The sequence below is a fragment of the Mus pahari genome, chromosome 5 (genome assembly GCF_900095145.1).
Source record: "Mus pahari chromosome 5, PAHARI_EIJ_v1.1, whole genome shotgun sequence".
In the NCBI taxonomy this organism is placed as follows: Eukaryota; Metazoa; Chordata; class Mammalia; order Rodentia; family Muridae; genus Mus; species Mus pahari.
This window is the reverse complement of record NC_034594.1, coordinates 60,626,144-60,639,894: the sequence shown is the minus strand read 5'-3', so window position 1 is coordinate 60,639,894 and position 13,751 is coordinate 60,626,144. Positions and strand designations below refer to the sequence as shown.

At 43.7% G+C, this 13,751-nt stretch overlaps 1 protein-coding gene across 1 annotated transcript in view; it reads left to right on the top strand.

The window, feature by feature from the left end:
• Positions 1 to 13,751, top strand: part of LOC110321617 (collagen alpha-4(IV) chain) — a 121,830-nt gene that overhangs the window by 71,802 nt on the left and 36,277 nt on the right. The window contains exons 21-29 of the mRNA XM_029538683.1: positions 916 to 968; positions 1,771 to 2,025; positions 4,744 to 4,816; positions 5,789 to 5,895; positions 6,380 to 6,563; positions 7,849 to 7,917; positions 10,566 to 10,673; positions 11,507 to 11,725; positions 12,478 to 12,639. Coding sequence (XP_029394543.1) covers positions 916 to 968; positions 1,771 to 2,025; positions 4,744 to 4,816; positions 5,789 to 5,895; positions 6,380 to 6,563; positions 7,849 to 7,917; positions 10,566 to 10,673; positions 11,507 to 11,725; positions 12,478 to 12,639 — 1,230 coding nt within the window. The remainder of the gene's footprint in view (positions 1 to 915; positions 969 to 1,770; positions 2,026 to 4,743; positions 4,817 to 5,788; positions 5,896 to 6,379; positions 6,564 to 7,848; positions 7,918 to 10,565; positions 10,674 to 11,506; positions 11,726 to 12,477; positions 12,640 to 13,751) is intronic.

The window sequence follows — 13,751 nt, the reverse complement described above, 5'->3', positions numbered from 1 at the left end:
GGGATAGCATTTGAAATGTAAATGAAGAAATTATCTAATAAAATAATTTTTAAAAAAAGAAAATTTTTTTTGTGCAGCTTCAAATATGGGTATATAAAATAAGCATACACATCCAACCTCAACTGAAAATAGGTCATCAAGAAAGTTGCTTCAAAATAATTCTTTAATACACATAGTATTATTAATATGAAAGCAAGTTTGTTTATGAATGGGATGGAGATGTTTATTTTTATGTAAAGAATTCAATCTTGGCCGAATGTTTATTGCTACAAGATGTAGACCTTCTTCACTGTTTTTTGAGAGTAAACCGCTATGAGAGGAAACCACTGTTTTGATATTATGATCAACGCTGAGTACATTGCTTTGCATCAAAGCAAAGCCTACACTACAGCAGTGTCATTAGACTCATTATAGGAAACTCTGTCCTAATGCCAAGCCAAAATTTATTTGCAACTTTTTTTAAAAAAAAAAAAATCAAGTCAGAAACACTAAAGAAACTTTTAAAGTTAAACATTTTAACATAATCTAACCCAAAGATGCATCCATTGAATATTTAGATGTTGAGGCGTGATGGTAAGATGATAGGTAAAAGGTCTTTTCTCCACAGCTGAACCACTGTTGGTGTAAGAGGAGAATGCTTTGTGAGTACTGTAGCAACACTACAGTTCCCAGCACAGAACACAGAGGAATCTGAGAGGAGGGACTTCAGGCAGCATGCATTGGTGTTGTGCCATGGCATGCAAAGTGCACATGTTGTGTGTTCAGAAAAAAAAATGCCACAGTAAAGTCATGAGATCCAGCATAGGTGAGCGCCGGCACAGATACCTTGGACTCTGATGGGATTATTTTTTATTGTTGCCTTTCACCATTGCCAATTTTGTGACCTCCCACATTTGGTTATACAATTTCGTATAGGGTTGATGCTACCCGTTTATAAAAGCGGGGTTTTAGAGTATAAAGGCCACACAGTGTGTTCTTCATAGGGAAAATTCGCTCACAAAGTTGTTTCATGACGATCAGACATTATTGATGTTTTAATCGAGTCCTTCTCTGTGGATCTCATGTTTTCTTGACTCACCAAATGCCCATGGCTATGTCCCTGCTCTCCAGCTTGTCAGAGCCTTTTGGACAACTGAGTTAGACAACATGAAATCATGCACACAAACCAATTTGATTTTCCCAAACTTTATCTTTCAGACTGAAAGTCCTGATCATTAGGGAATGTTTTGTAGTAAATTCACACTGGTAATGTGCTGTTCAATCAATAATCTTTTCATGCACTGGGTTTCTTTGATTATTCAGGGTCATGCTGTAATTAATTTATCCATACATTTAATGTAATTTATTTAATGTTGTTTCCTCAGTAATCGATAAAAAAAATAAAGGACCCTCAATTATTCATCAGAACTGTATGCTAGCTTTGGAAGTTTAAAGCATAATATACGTGATTCTGTTTACTTAGAAAGTGTGTGCCCACCCCACATAGACCATGAGACAAATGCCCAAAGCTTCATTTCAGCCTTCCTGGAACATGCCCTCATCCCACATACCATCTACCTCTCTACCCCGCAGCATGGTGCGCCCCAGCCTCTTGTCACACCATCTCCTCTAAAGTAGACCATGCTGCAGACCCCCTCCTGCCACGTGCTCTACTCTAGACCCTATTTCATCCCATACAGACCATGCTGCAGACTCCATTCTGTCACATGGTACACGTCAGCCACATGGCACGTGGTCTCCATTTTCTGTGATAAGAATTGTGTATTGCAGGTCATCTCTGGTCACACTATTTTTTGTAGTCAAGAGCTTACCAGGGTTTTTATCAGGAACTATGTAAAGCTGACTTTCTACCTCTGTCTAGGAAATGAAGGACTCTGTACCTGTCCACCTGGTCCCATGGGACCCCCTGGTCCCCCAGGACCTCCTGGAAGACAAGGAAGTAAAGGAGACTTAGGGCTCCCTGGTTGGCATGGAGAAAAGGGTGATCCAGGCCAGCCTGGTGCTGAAGGACCTCCAGGGCCACCAGTAAGTAACTCTTCCTGATCATAATCTCTCCAGTTAAAGAAGATGGACAGAGAGAAAACTTAGTGTGCCCCTTTCTAACTGTATGTGTGATTTACATTTTATGGTTTGAACCTATACACATCTTAAGTATCAAACACTTTCTTGTATTTGTCCATCCATCCTTTATTCATTCATTTATTTAAGTAATTTTTATTTATTAAATGTCTACTCTGTCCCAGGTATGATTCCAAGTTTTTAGGGATAAAACATGGATCAGAGTAATATGTGAAGTTCTGGAGCTTTGGAGAAGCTTTATAATAAAGCTTCTATAAGTTAGTAAATAAGCAGTATTGTTATGCTGTTATGACAAAAGGCCAAAGTCACATGGGGAGAAGAGCAGAGAGAGTGAGTGAGGGTCAGCACAGGAGTTCCTAGGTTCCATCCCCCATACACACATGCACACACACACGCACACATACACACACACACAAACACACACACATACACATACAAACATACACACATACACACACACACATACACATATACACATATACACAGATTGGGCTCTGCAGGTGGGTCAGACTTGAACCTTCATCTAAAAGGACATGAACGGCCTGGGGAGTCTTATGAAGAGAGAAGCAACACTCTTTAAATATTCACTTTAGATGAATCCCCAGTTATTCTGTGGAGATGAGACCACAGGCAATGGCAGACACATGGAGATTAAGTAGAAAGTAACAGATTGAAGGGGCGGTGCTGTGTGGTAAGAGGAAGTCAGCTCTAGACACAATTTGGCAGGAGGATACAAGGACTGGCTAACAGGTCAGATATGCAATATGAGGACACTTGAAGCAGATGTGGAACTGTGTCCTTTGCCTGAGCCACACTGGAAGAAGGCAGTTAGTTGCCTTGGCCTGAGATGCAGACACTGGGAAGATGGGCATTTACTGGGTAATAGCACAGAACTGTTTGAGATAGTTTAGGGTTGGGTGCTAATTAGACAAACAAATGGAAATGCCGAGTGTCTTGAGGCAGGTGGTGATAGTCAACTCAAGGACTCAGAGGAGAGGACTAGTCTGGAGGTTGGGAAAGTGGCTTTACTGGAGTCTATGTGATGTTCAGTTCTATAGAAGAGATGAATGTGGGGAAGTCACACACACAGAATCATACACAGAATGAAGATATCAGAATCACTCTGGTCCAAAATGTCCTTGAACTGAATGAAAGAATCCCTAGCTGGGGTAACCTAGATGAACTAGAAACAGTCAAAGATCCCTGAGAAGCCACTCTGCATGAATCTGTCCATCACAATAAGGTGCTCACTTGCTGACACACAGCCATCCATCACTGCTCCCAGGAGTCCTCCCCTGGATGCTGGAGACAGCCCGCTCTTCCTCTATGCTGGGGTGACCTGCGACTCAATTCTGAATTTCTGATATCATTCCCCATCTCTTCTAAAAGAATCAAATGAAAATGAAATTCCAATCTTAAGTCAAAGTGATAATTCAGAACTCCAGCCTTACCCTACCTGCATGCGCACAGCACATCTGTAAAGCTGGCCCAGCAGGAAACTTAAAGGATAAAGCTCAGTGTTATCCTTAATGTGTGGGTAGGGAACAATCATGCTGAAACTATGTTGCACTTTATATATTATAGCTCATTTTGTAAAATTTAATTTTTACCACAGTTTATTTTTTATTTTTATATGTTGCTACTTAATCTTCTTAGTGACTCTAAAATATTGCTGTGGCTTTGTGTTTAGTTGCTTCCAAGGGCTAACATTTTTGCATTGTGGACCACTAGTTTGTTCTGGGCTATTATGGGTAAGGTATTAATTAAGTTGTTCTAGGACTCGTTGGGTTGACGATATTTCTGATGTCTTCTCTCTTATTACACTCATGGCACTGTGGACTAGGATAACACCATGGGGGAATTCTTATTTCCCTTTCTCTTTCTTATCCATTCTCACGGACACCACTGTACTCCCTGGCCACTTTCCCGTCCTTGAGCTCTGTGGAAGCTTGTATGTTACCCTCCCCCTTTGTGCTCTCATTTTCACAGATCAAAGGCTAAAATCACTTAAGATAGTATTGATGATACATATTTATTTAGGATACAATTTTATTTAAGACTCACAGTAAGGTTGCATATCAATATAGAATTTTCATGTATCATTTCCCCAGCTTTAAAAAAAAGATTTATTTTTAAAAAGTGTATGTGTATTTATGAGTACCTGCATGTATGCATGCACATCACGTACATGCATGTATGTGCAACGAGCGCATTCCCTGTGCGTGGAGAGGTTAGAGGAGGAAGTCAGTCCCCTGGAATTGGAGTTACAAGGTCTTCAGCATAGCCATGTGGGTGCTGCTGACCAAGGGTGTCCTCTGCAAAACCAGCAAGCGCTCTAAGCAGTGATCCATCTCTCTAGCTTCATTCTGATATCTTAACCATGGTGACCTACCAAGGCAAGAGAGTCATTGACACATTGTTGCCAACCCAGATACAAACTTTACATAGATCTTAGCACCAAGAACTTGTGGTTTTTATGCAATAGAACCACAAGAAGGTTCTGGAAGGCAGGAAAGGGATAAAACAAAGATTTCTCAAACCAGAATCTTTGAACAGAGATTTAGAGAAGAAGAGAAGGTATTAAATAAACAAGAATATAACTGACTTCTGTCCTATTAGAATTAATCTAACGCACTGCTCTTGTTATTATTTTTATTTACCAAGGGAAGACCTGGTGCCATGGGGCTCCCTGGCCACAAAGGAGAAAAGGGTGACATGGTCATATCAAGAGTGAAAGGTGAGTGACCTATGACTTAGCCCTCTGACATTTTATGAATGATCTATGGGCATCCACTTGTATTGATTTCCCTTGTGACTGCAGATTAATTGTATAATAGTTTAGGATTGTTGAGATGGCTTAGAAAGTATTTCCTGCCCTTCATAGAATGGCATGGCTGTTAAGCACTAAATCTCCCACTTCTTATTTGAAATCATGAATGTTCCTTCAGTGACATTCAAATCCCCATTGTGGTGAACTTGAATCTGAAGCAGATGATCTTTTAACTTGCCTTCTGCCTTGTAATGGCCTCTATTAATCAGTGGCATTTAAATTACAAGTAACAGATGCTTATGTTGGAGTAGTTTGGGGGAATCATATAATTTATTGACTTACTAGAGAAAACATGAAGATCTAGTTGTAGGGTTCACGTTGTGATGAACATGTCTATCACCTTGCACAGAATCATGCCACTGTCCGCACCCTCATCTCCATTGGTCTATGTTCAGTCGCTCCCACAAGTCTGACTTTCTCTGGCTATGTGCCCCAGGACTACCATATGTGAGGCAGCTCAGAATCCTTGAAACCAGAGATACTGTGTCAGCTATAGCAGGGGAATAACTTTAGAAAGGACTGTGTAGCTTAGGGCAATAATCAACTATCAACTCCCCCAGCTACTAAGATCAGGGGTAGAATGTTCACACACTGTGTCACTGAGGCAGGAAGTTTCCATGACTGGTCCCTCCACAGGTCACCTCTGCTAAAATGGGAGAAGGAGCATTTCCCAAGTAAAGAGAACCAGTAGTTTTTGCAACTGCCTTTCTGCCCTTTGTTTTTGTAACAGTTTGGAGACTTTTGGCAACCAAGTCTCTCAGGAATCTCGGCCAACCTTCATAGAGTGAAAAGTCATTACTCTTATCCTGGGTCCCTTCCTCTCTTCTATTTCACTTCCCATGTACAAGAGCTTACAAGATTTTTGCCTCCTTTTCCCAGGGCAAAAAGGAGAAAGAGGACTGGATGGGCCACCAGGATTTCTGGGGCCACATGGACAAGATGGTGGGGATGGACGTCCTGGAGAAAGAGGGGATCCTGGGCCACGAGTATGTGAATTTCTGCTCTAGAATTTAATTTTCTGATATGCTCACACAAGCAAGGCAGGTGACTATAGGTCAGACTCGCACAGTAGGGGTAAAGATTCATTGTATTTGTATTTTTAACCACGGACACAAAGGGTGGCAGAGCCTAGCTGGTGGGGTACCTTCTCCTAAGGATATAAGAAGCTGATTTCACCCCAAAAACTCATTTGAGTTTTTCATTTGTGTGTGGATCTACCAATTGAATTACTTATTTTATATGTTATATCTGATGTTAGTGCATCTACACATAAGTTTCTATTCTGTACCTAAGGTATAATACAATTCATTTTCTGTATTTGAGGCACAGTATAATACATCCATATCCTATATATGTATGTATACACTTGCTGCATCTGTCTTTTCAAATCTGGGATTTTAAACATGTAGACTGCCCTGAATTCATGGGCTTTGAGAGATCAATAATAGACATGTGACCTAACATTCCCAGGGGGACCATAAGGATGCAACCCCAGGTGAGAGAGGGCTTCCCGGACTGCCAGGCCCTCCAGGAAGAACAGGACCTGTGGGGTCTCCAGGCCTGGGATATCCCGGCCCACCAGGACAGAGAGGCCTACCAGGAGAGCCCGGGCACCCAGGCATGAGAGGCTTTGATGGCATGAAGGGGCAAAAAGGTACTTTTGGATATTTGCATGGGAGGATATTAAGTGAAACCATGAACACTGTAATGCCTGTCTGCTGAGCTCAGGGATCGCTCTCTCTGGCAGGCGGGTTAAATGAATGTCATCCAGATGCTGTGGAAAGCTTGCAGGCTGTCGTCCATCCACCGAAAGCACTATAATCAATATTTAGAACAAGTCCGCAGAGCGCTACCCTCTTTGCTGCTTCGTTTGTCTGTCATGCCCAAGCTGCTTTCTGTTCACTCTCACTAGCAACTCATGAAGCCCAACTGTAGTTAGAGCAGTCCTATGCATTCAAAGTACATTTTTAATATTTTAATAAAAGATCCACTAGTGTTTCATTTAACAAAATAGTGTCCATGAAAACACACTTGTGAGCATTTCGGGGAGAGGAAAAATGAGGCATTTTAGCATATTTGGCAGGCATATGAACTTCAAGAAATTACTTTCAGCGTTATGGCTGACAGAACAAGGTTTATTTACTTTTTTTTCTTTTGTAACATGCATTGTACCTTGGGCTATAGCATCAATTTTTAAGTTTGGAGATCAAATACTGACTTTGGCTCTTGTTTTGACAACACATAAAGACTCGTACCTTTATATTTGATAAGAAGTAACTTTGGATCTCAGACAAGTGTAATAGCATTTTTCTTTAGCTCTCTTAGTTTAGTTTGAAAGTACATGAAGTAAAAACTATGAGGTATTGTTATAAAAGTGGAACTTGTGATTTTCATAGGACATGGGCCCTCAGAGGGACAGGTTTTAGGTTACTTTACCAGTTAGATGGGGACAATAGTACCCTCATTGCCGAGTCACTGAAAAAACAAGAGACAATGTAACCTATGGACCTGCCCCATAGAGATCTCTAAATGGTTGTTACTGATACCCAACCCAGCCTCTTCATGTGTGTATTTCCCTGGTGTCCAAACCAAGAGGAAAACCAGCTGAGCTCAGTACCAAGTGTCATGGCTTCCCTATGATCTACCAACATTTTCTCTTCATTCCACTAGAATCTGTGGGCCTATAAACTATCATTTATATTAACACTTCATATTTTCCCAGGTTGTTAGAACTGGTACTTTAAGAGGCTTTTCTTATAACTGCTTGTGACTGTTCCGACAGCTGAGATTTGGGTTTAAGGACAGATCTGGAATGTTTGTCTAATGACGCTTGGAGACTTCTCTTCTGATGAACTCTAACACATCCTATGGAAGTCGGCACAGACTCTCGAGCATTCAGTGCTCAGTTATCTGAATGTCACTTTTCTGTTCCTCCCCAGGTGACTCCATTCTGTGTAATGTAAGCTACCCTGGAAAACCAGGTCTGCCAGGTTTTGATGGACCTCCAGGTATTACCATGCAAAGTTCTTGCCCTACAGGCTTAGCGGGGGGGATGGGGTGGGGGGACAGATAAGCACACAGCAAATCCCTGAGGGACAGGAGACTAGGGAGGCCTTATAATCATTAGCTCCTGGGTCTTCCCCACTTGGCTTGATACCCTTGCATGGACTTTCCCAGACTCTTGTGTCTCGGTTTGATCACCCATCAGTTCACGTGTCTGCCCTTGAGAATTCTAAAGCTATGTCTTTTATCTCTTCCTGTGTACCAAGAGTGGAGAATGCCATCCACCTGTGGACTCTCCCTTCCAAGAGGGACAAATTCTGATTAGACAGGGCCTGAAAAATGCCTCTGCATCAACATCTCTAAATACATGTTCATGCATCTATTCCATTTGAGTTAGTCCCTGGTATTTAGCCGAATCAAACCCCAAATCCATGGTAACTTCTTTAAAGTTAACTTCAATTAACTTACTACTAGCATGGTTGGTAAACATGGCTCTTCTAGTCCAACGCAAGGATTGAAAGGGCAGGAACAGATTGCCCGATCAGTACAATTCTTGCTATACAAGCATAAAGATAGCCTTAGCTCAGACCGCTAGCACCCATGCAAAGAGCTGAGTGATGCAATGTATATCCCAGGACTGGGGAGGTGGATGCAAAGAGGATCTTTGGAACTCTAGGAAATCAGTCTAACTGAATCTGAGAGAAAGAAAGAGTGGGGAACTGGTGGGAAGGATCCAGGAGGAGCTGCAGGAAGAGGAACTGTGATCGGAATATGTTGTATGAGAATTTTTTTCAGTTAAAAAAGAGAAACAATAAATAAATAGGTAATAAATAAAAGGAATAAGAGGGAGGAAGTCATTTGACATTGCTCTCTGGCCTTTGTACTCATGGTTGCAAACACAACACACACACATGACAAACTATGTACAGGTTGAGTCAAGTGAGACTGGGCTGCTGTCTTCCGGAACCATGTGTCTCCATCATGGGGTTTCCAAGCAGTGTTGGAATCTCAATGAGCTGCAAACACACACTTGTTTCCTCTCGTGTGACCCTGAGGAACGGTGGGGACTCAGCTGATCCATGGCAGTGTGTGTTGGTGTGACCCTGGTTCTAAGTTAGGTTCAGATCATTCATGGGATTTCAGGAATGTAAGAGGACAGGGCCGCTCGCTCTCTTAGGATCACCTCACCCCTCAGATTGCAATGCGCTGCTCCTATTTCATTGGCCCAAGCAGTTTCTCTTTTATAACTATATTTATATTAGATATATGGACTAGGATTAATTCATATTACTAAAAAATAAAATCCCATTGAATAAACCCAGTCATGGGGCCAAGATGCAGCTCAAGGGCCAGGGTGGAATTATTGCACTCACCATAATGCAGCTCTGAGAGTGTAGAGACGTCATTCTTCATCTGCAGAGGGATGGACTATACTGATTAGTTCAGTGATTATCCATTTCTGCTTTACTGTCACCTTCCTGGGGATGAATGAGAAAGGTTGATTGTTTGCCAGCAGTGTTAGCCCACAGGTGGTTGTGCCTCCACCTAACCTCACAATTCAGAAGTTGTGAATGAGCTGAGCTAACTTAGGAGGACATCAAAAACTTAAGGTAAAATCTCAATCCCTTTAACAGGCCGTCTGCCTGTGCTCTGTAAAATGCAGGGCTCCTTTAGTGCCTTTTCAGCAGGGTGGGCTTTGCCCACAACCTTGGACTCAGAAAGGATAGGCTAGGGCTATAGGATTGTGTTTCAGACATGCCATAGAAGGCACTAAAATTTAGGTGAATGGTGGTTGTCTTAGTCAGGGTTTCTATTCCTGCACAAACATCATGACCAAGAGGCAAGTTGGGGAGGAAAGGGTTTATTCAGCTTACATTTTCATACTGCTGTTAATCACCAAAGGATGCATGACTGGAACTCAAGCAGGGCAGAAAGCAGGAGCTGATGCGGAGGCCATGGAAGGATGTTCTTTACTGGCTTGCCTCCCCTGGCTTGCTCAGTCCACTCTCTTATAGAACCCAAGACTACCAGCCAAGAGATGGCACCACCCACAAGNGGCNCTNCCCCCTTGATCACTAATTGAGAAAATGCCTTACAGCTGGATCTCATGGAGGCATTTCCCCAACTAAAGCTCCTTTCTCTGTGATAACTCCAGCTGTGTCAAGTTGACACAAACCTAGCCAGTACAGTGGTGTATGCGTGAAAAGCTGCCAGAAGGAATTCTTCACCATACAGATTATGAGAAAAATCACTCTGACACATTTACCTGGAGCAATGACTGCAGAATGCTTCTGTAAACCACATTGGGAAACTTTTGGGGGACAGGGAGGAAAGTGTCTATTCAGCTTACACTTTGAAATCATAGTCCCTCATTGGAGGAAGTCAAGACCAGAACTCAAGCATGACTAGAACCTGGAGGCAGAGCTGATGCAGAGGCCATGGAGGAGTGCTGCTTACTGGCTTGCTCCCCATGGCTTGCTCAGACTGTCATCTTACAGAACCCTGGCTGGTTGTCCTGAAAACTTTTACTTCCATAAAATCGACATACTCCAAAAGACAATTAACACAGACCTTTCAAAAATCCCTTTTCCTGTTGTTCCTACTTGGTTTATTTCTGCCCGATTGAATAATCAGTTTATTTGCTCTTACTTAGGTCTGAAGGGGTTTCCAGGCCCCCCAGGGGCTCCTGGTATGAGATGTCCAGATGGGCAGAAAGGCCAGCGGGGCAAACCAGGAATGTCTGGAATTCCAGGTCCACCTGGTAAGTGAAGGTTTCTCTGCCTTGGGAACATCTGCATCAGGAACTTTTGCATATTCTTAAAGATGGATACCCTTAAGAAAATGGGCAGAGGGTCTGGAGATGATGGAAGAATGGTTCTCTGGGGAGGTTGGGGGACACAGACCCTCAGCTATGTTGTGACAACTTGTAGATGAAGAGAATCCTACTCAGCTGAGGCTGGTATTGTAGGGAAGCCCTTGCTGTTGACTGGCCCAAGTTCACTGTGTGGCTGAAAGCACTCAATCCAGAGCAGTGCCTGTCAGATAAAGGCAGTGGTCAGGGGGCACAGTGGTCAGGGGGCTGGTCACAGTGGAACTCAGCTGTAATCCTACAACAGTAGGTGTGGAGGCAGGAGAATCACCTTGCATTTTGGGCCATCCTGGGATATGTACTACAGTCTAAGGCAGCTTCAGTGACACAGTGAGATGCTGTCTCAAAAATACAAATAAATGTAAAAAAGAATTTTTTAAGGGAGGATGGCAGCATGGCTCAGTGAGAAATATTTGCTGGTCACCAAGCCTGATGACCTGAGTTCCATCCCTGAAAGACCCGCACACTGTCCTCTGTTCTCCAGGTGTGCACCTCCAGGCCTGCCTCCACACATAAATAAATTTATACAGATAAAACAGTAACAATAAAATCCACTGACGTCACTAATAGAATGGCAAAGGCAGTATTACCTGTTGGGTCTCTGAAGCAATTGAACTGTTACTTATTAAGTACCTCTTAAGAGTGCCTATAGTTTTCAATGAATTGTCCTTGTATTACTGGGCCTATATTTGTACATATAGCAGTTTGTTATTGTTGTTAAATAGGTTTCCGTGGTGACATGGGCGATCCAGGCATCAAAGGTGAAAAGGGGACCTCCCCTATTGGACCCCCAGGCCCACCTGGGTCTCCTGGAATGGATGGCCAGAAAGGAATCCCTGGAGACCCTGCATTTGGTGACCCAGGACCTCCTGGAGAGAGGGGTCTTCCAGGAGCACCGGGCATGAAAGGACAGAAAGGTCACCCGGGGTGCCCAGGGGCTGGAGGTATGAGGTCTTTGCTCTCTCCTTGTTACAGGGCGCCTGCTCAGCATTGACCCAAGCCGAAAGGATTGCTTTGTGCTTTAGGTACTGAGTGCATATACATTTCATGCACTGCTGACATCGGATGAACCTGCATCTGCTCCGCTGCCCTTGCACTTTACTGCTTGTTTGCTAACGTAGGGCCGCAGTGGCTCAGTGCACTCCGTTCTATCCAGGCTATATGTGTTTGCTCCAAAAGCCACCAGCAGCTGGCCAACCTGTTGCTGACATTGCCAGGCTGTGGCAGTTAGTACGGACTGTGTGAGGTCTACCCGCTCAGGGGCTTAGCAGTGAGGCTTGGGGACGTAGCAGGCTCCATGACAGTCCAGTAGAATGCTGGCAGGTTAACTGGTAAGCCCTCCCAGCAAATGCACATTCATGCAGCAAACACTGAGGGCGTCTTATATTGCTGAGTGTAAATCTGCTATAGCGGTGGACGGTGGGAGAATTAGGAAAGCCTGTGGTCTCTTGTTTGCCCAGGTAACTTCTTTGTCCTCTGTGTGCTTATCAAGCAGCCCGTATAACAAGGCTTGGCTTTTCACACTCATTTGTATCTCTATCTTACATACGAAAATCCATTCTGAGGGCTGTTAGTTCTTGAAGCACAGAGTCAGAATCAAATGGTTTCTTTCTAGAATTGTCATAAGTGAGGGATGTGATAGGCCATCTCTACAGTGTTAGCTCATGTAAGTGCCAAACACATCTTATCGTTTCAGGCCCCCCTGGCATCCCTGGATCTCCAGGTCTCAAAGGTCCCAAAGGCAGAGAGGGAAGTCGTGGCTTTCCAGGGATCCCAGGCTCCCCTGGCCATTCCTGTGAAAGAGGTGCTCCGGGGATCCCAGGACAACCAGGACTTCCAGGAACTCCGGGTGATCCAGGTAAGCGCCAGCAGGTGTCAAAACAGGAGGCGCCCTGGTGTTCTCTGCTAGCAGTCAGGAAGTTTGCCTCCTGTTCATGGATGGATGGATGCCTGCAGAAGCATGAGTACCAAGTCCAAGTTGAAGAACCTTATTATTCATGAGCTTCACACTAGTTTGGTCTGTGTCATTTTTTCCAAATTCTGTTAGTGCAACATGTATGGAGCTGGCTAGAGGCTACACATGTGCAGTATATGCAGGCTTAGAACAATACTTCCTAGGGGCTTTCAAGCCGTCCTGCTTCACATCCTGAGGAAGGTGCAGCACATCTGTCAATCAAAGTCATTCACTGCAAATACAGCCTTGGGGGATTGCTCAGGTGGAAGTCAGAACCTTGTGTTCTTGGCACACTCAAGGAGACAAGAATGAGTAAGAGGCTCACGAACATGCACGTTCTCATCCAGGTGCTTGGGGCTCCTTCACTCCACTGCACCGACCACAACAAAATACCTTTGACTGAGTAATTTATAAGCAACATAATTTGATTTTTAGAAGGCTAGAGAGTCCAAAAATCAAGACACCAGGAGTTTTGGTATCTGGTGAGGACCTCTTCCACATAGACAACAAGTTCTAGTGCTCTCACACAGGCTACACCAGACCTCTCTAACATGTTCACACTTAACTCACCTTCAAAGCTTCCTTCCTTGTAATCCTTTCACACGGGTGGTTAGGGTTCAGCATAGCAGTTTTGGGGAGGCACGTTTCTCACAGCAGGAGTTATCTCTAATACGCTCCTTGTTTCATCACTGGGGCCGTTCATTCTGTGATGTGTCTGTTGCTGCTTTTATCCAAATGGAAGATGCCCACTTGGAAAAATCAGACAAGTTTGGGACAGAATTAGCTACTACAGTGTCATTGCAAGCATCAGGAATCCTGGCCAGTGATGTTCTAGAAATCTTTCATCATGGCTAACAGTCTAACTGAAGTTCACTGAGGGAAGTGGTCAGAAGGCACCAGGAAACTTCTTTTGTTTCTCTTCCCCCTCCTCTTCCTCCTCCCCCTCCTCCTCTCCCTCCCCCTCCTCCTCCCCTCCTCCTTCTTCTCCTTCTTTCTCTCCTCCTCCTCTTCTCTCT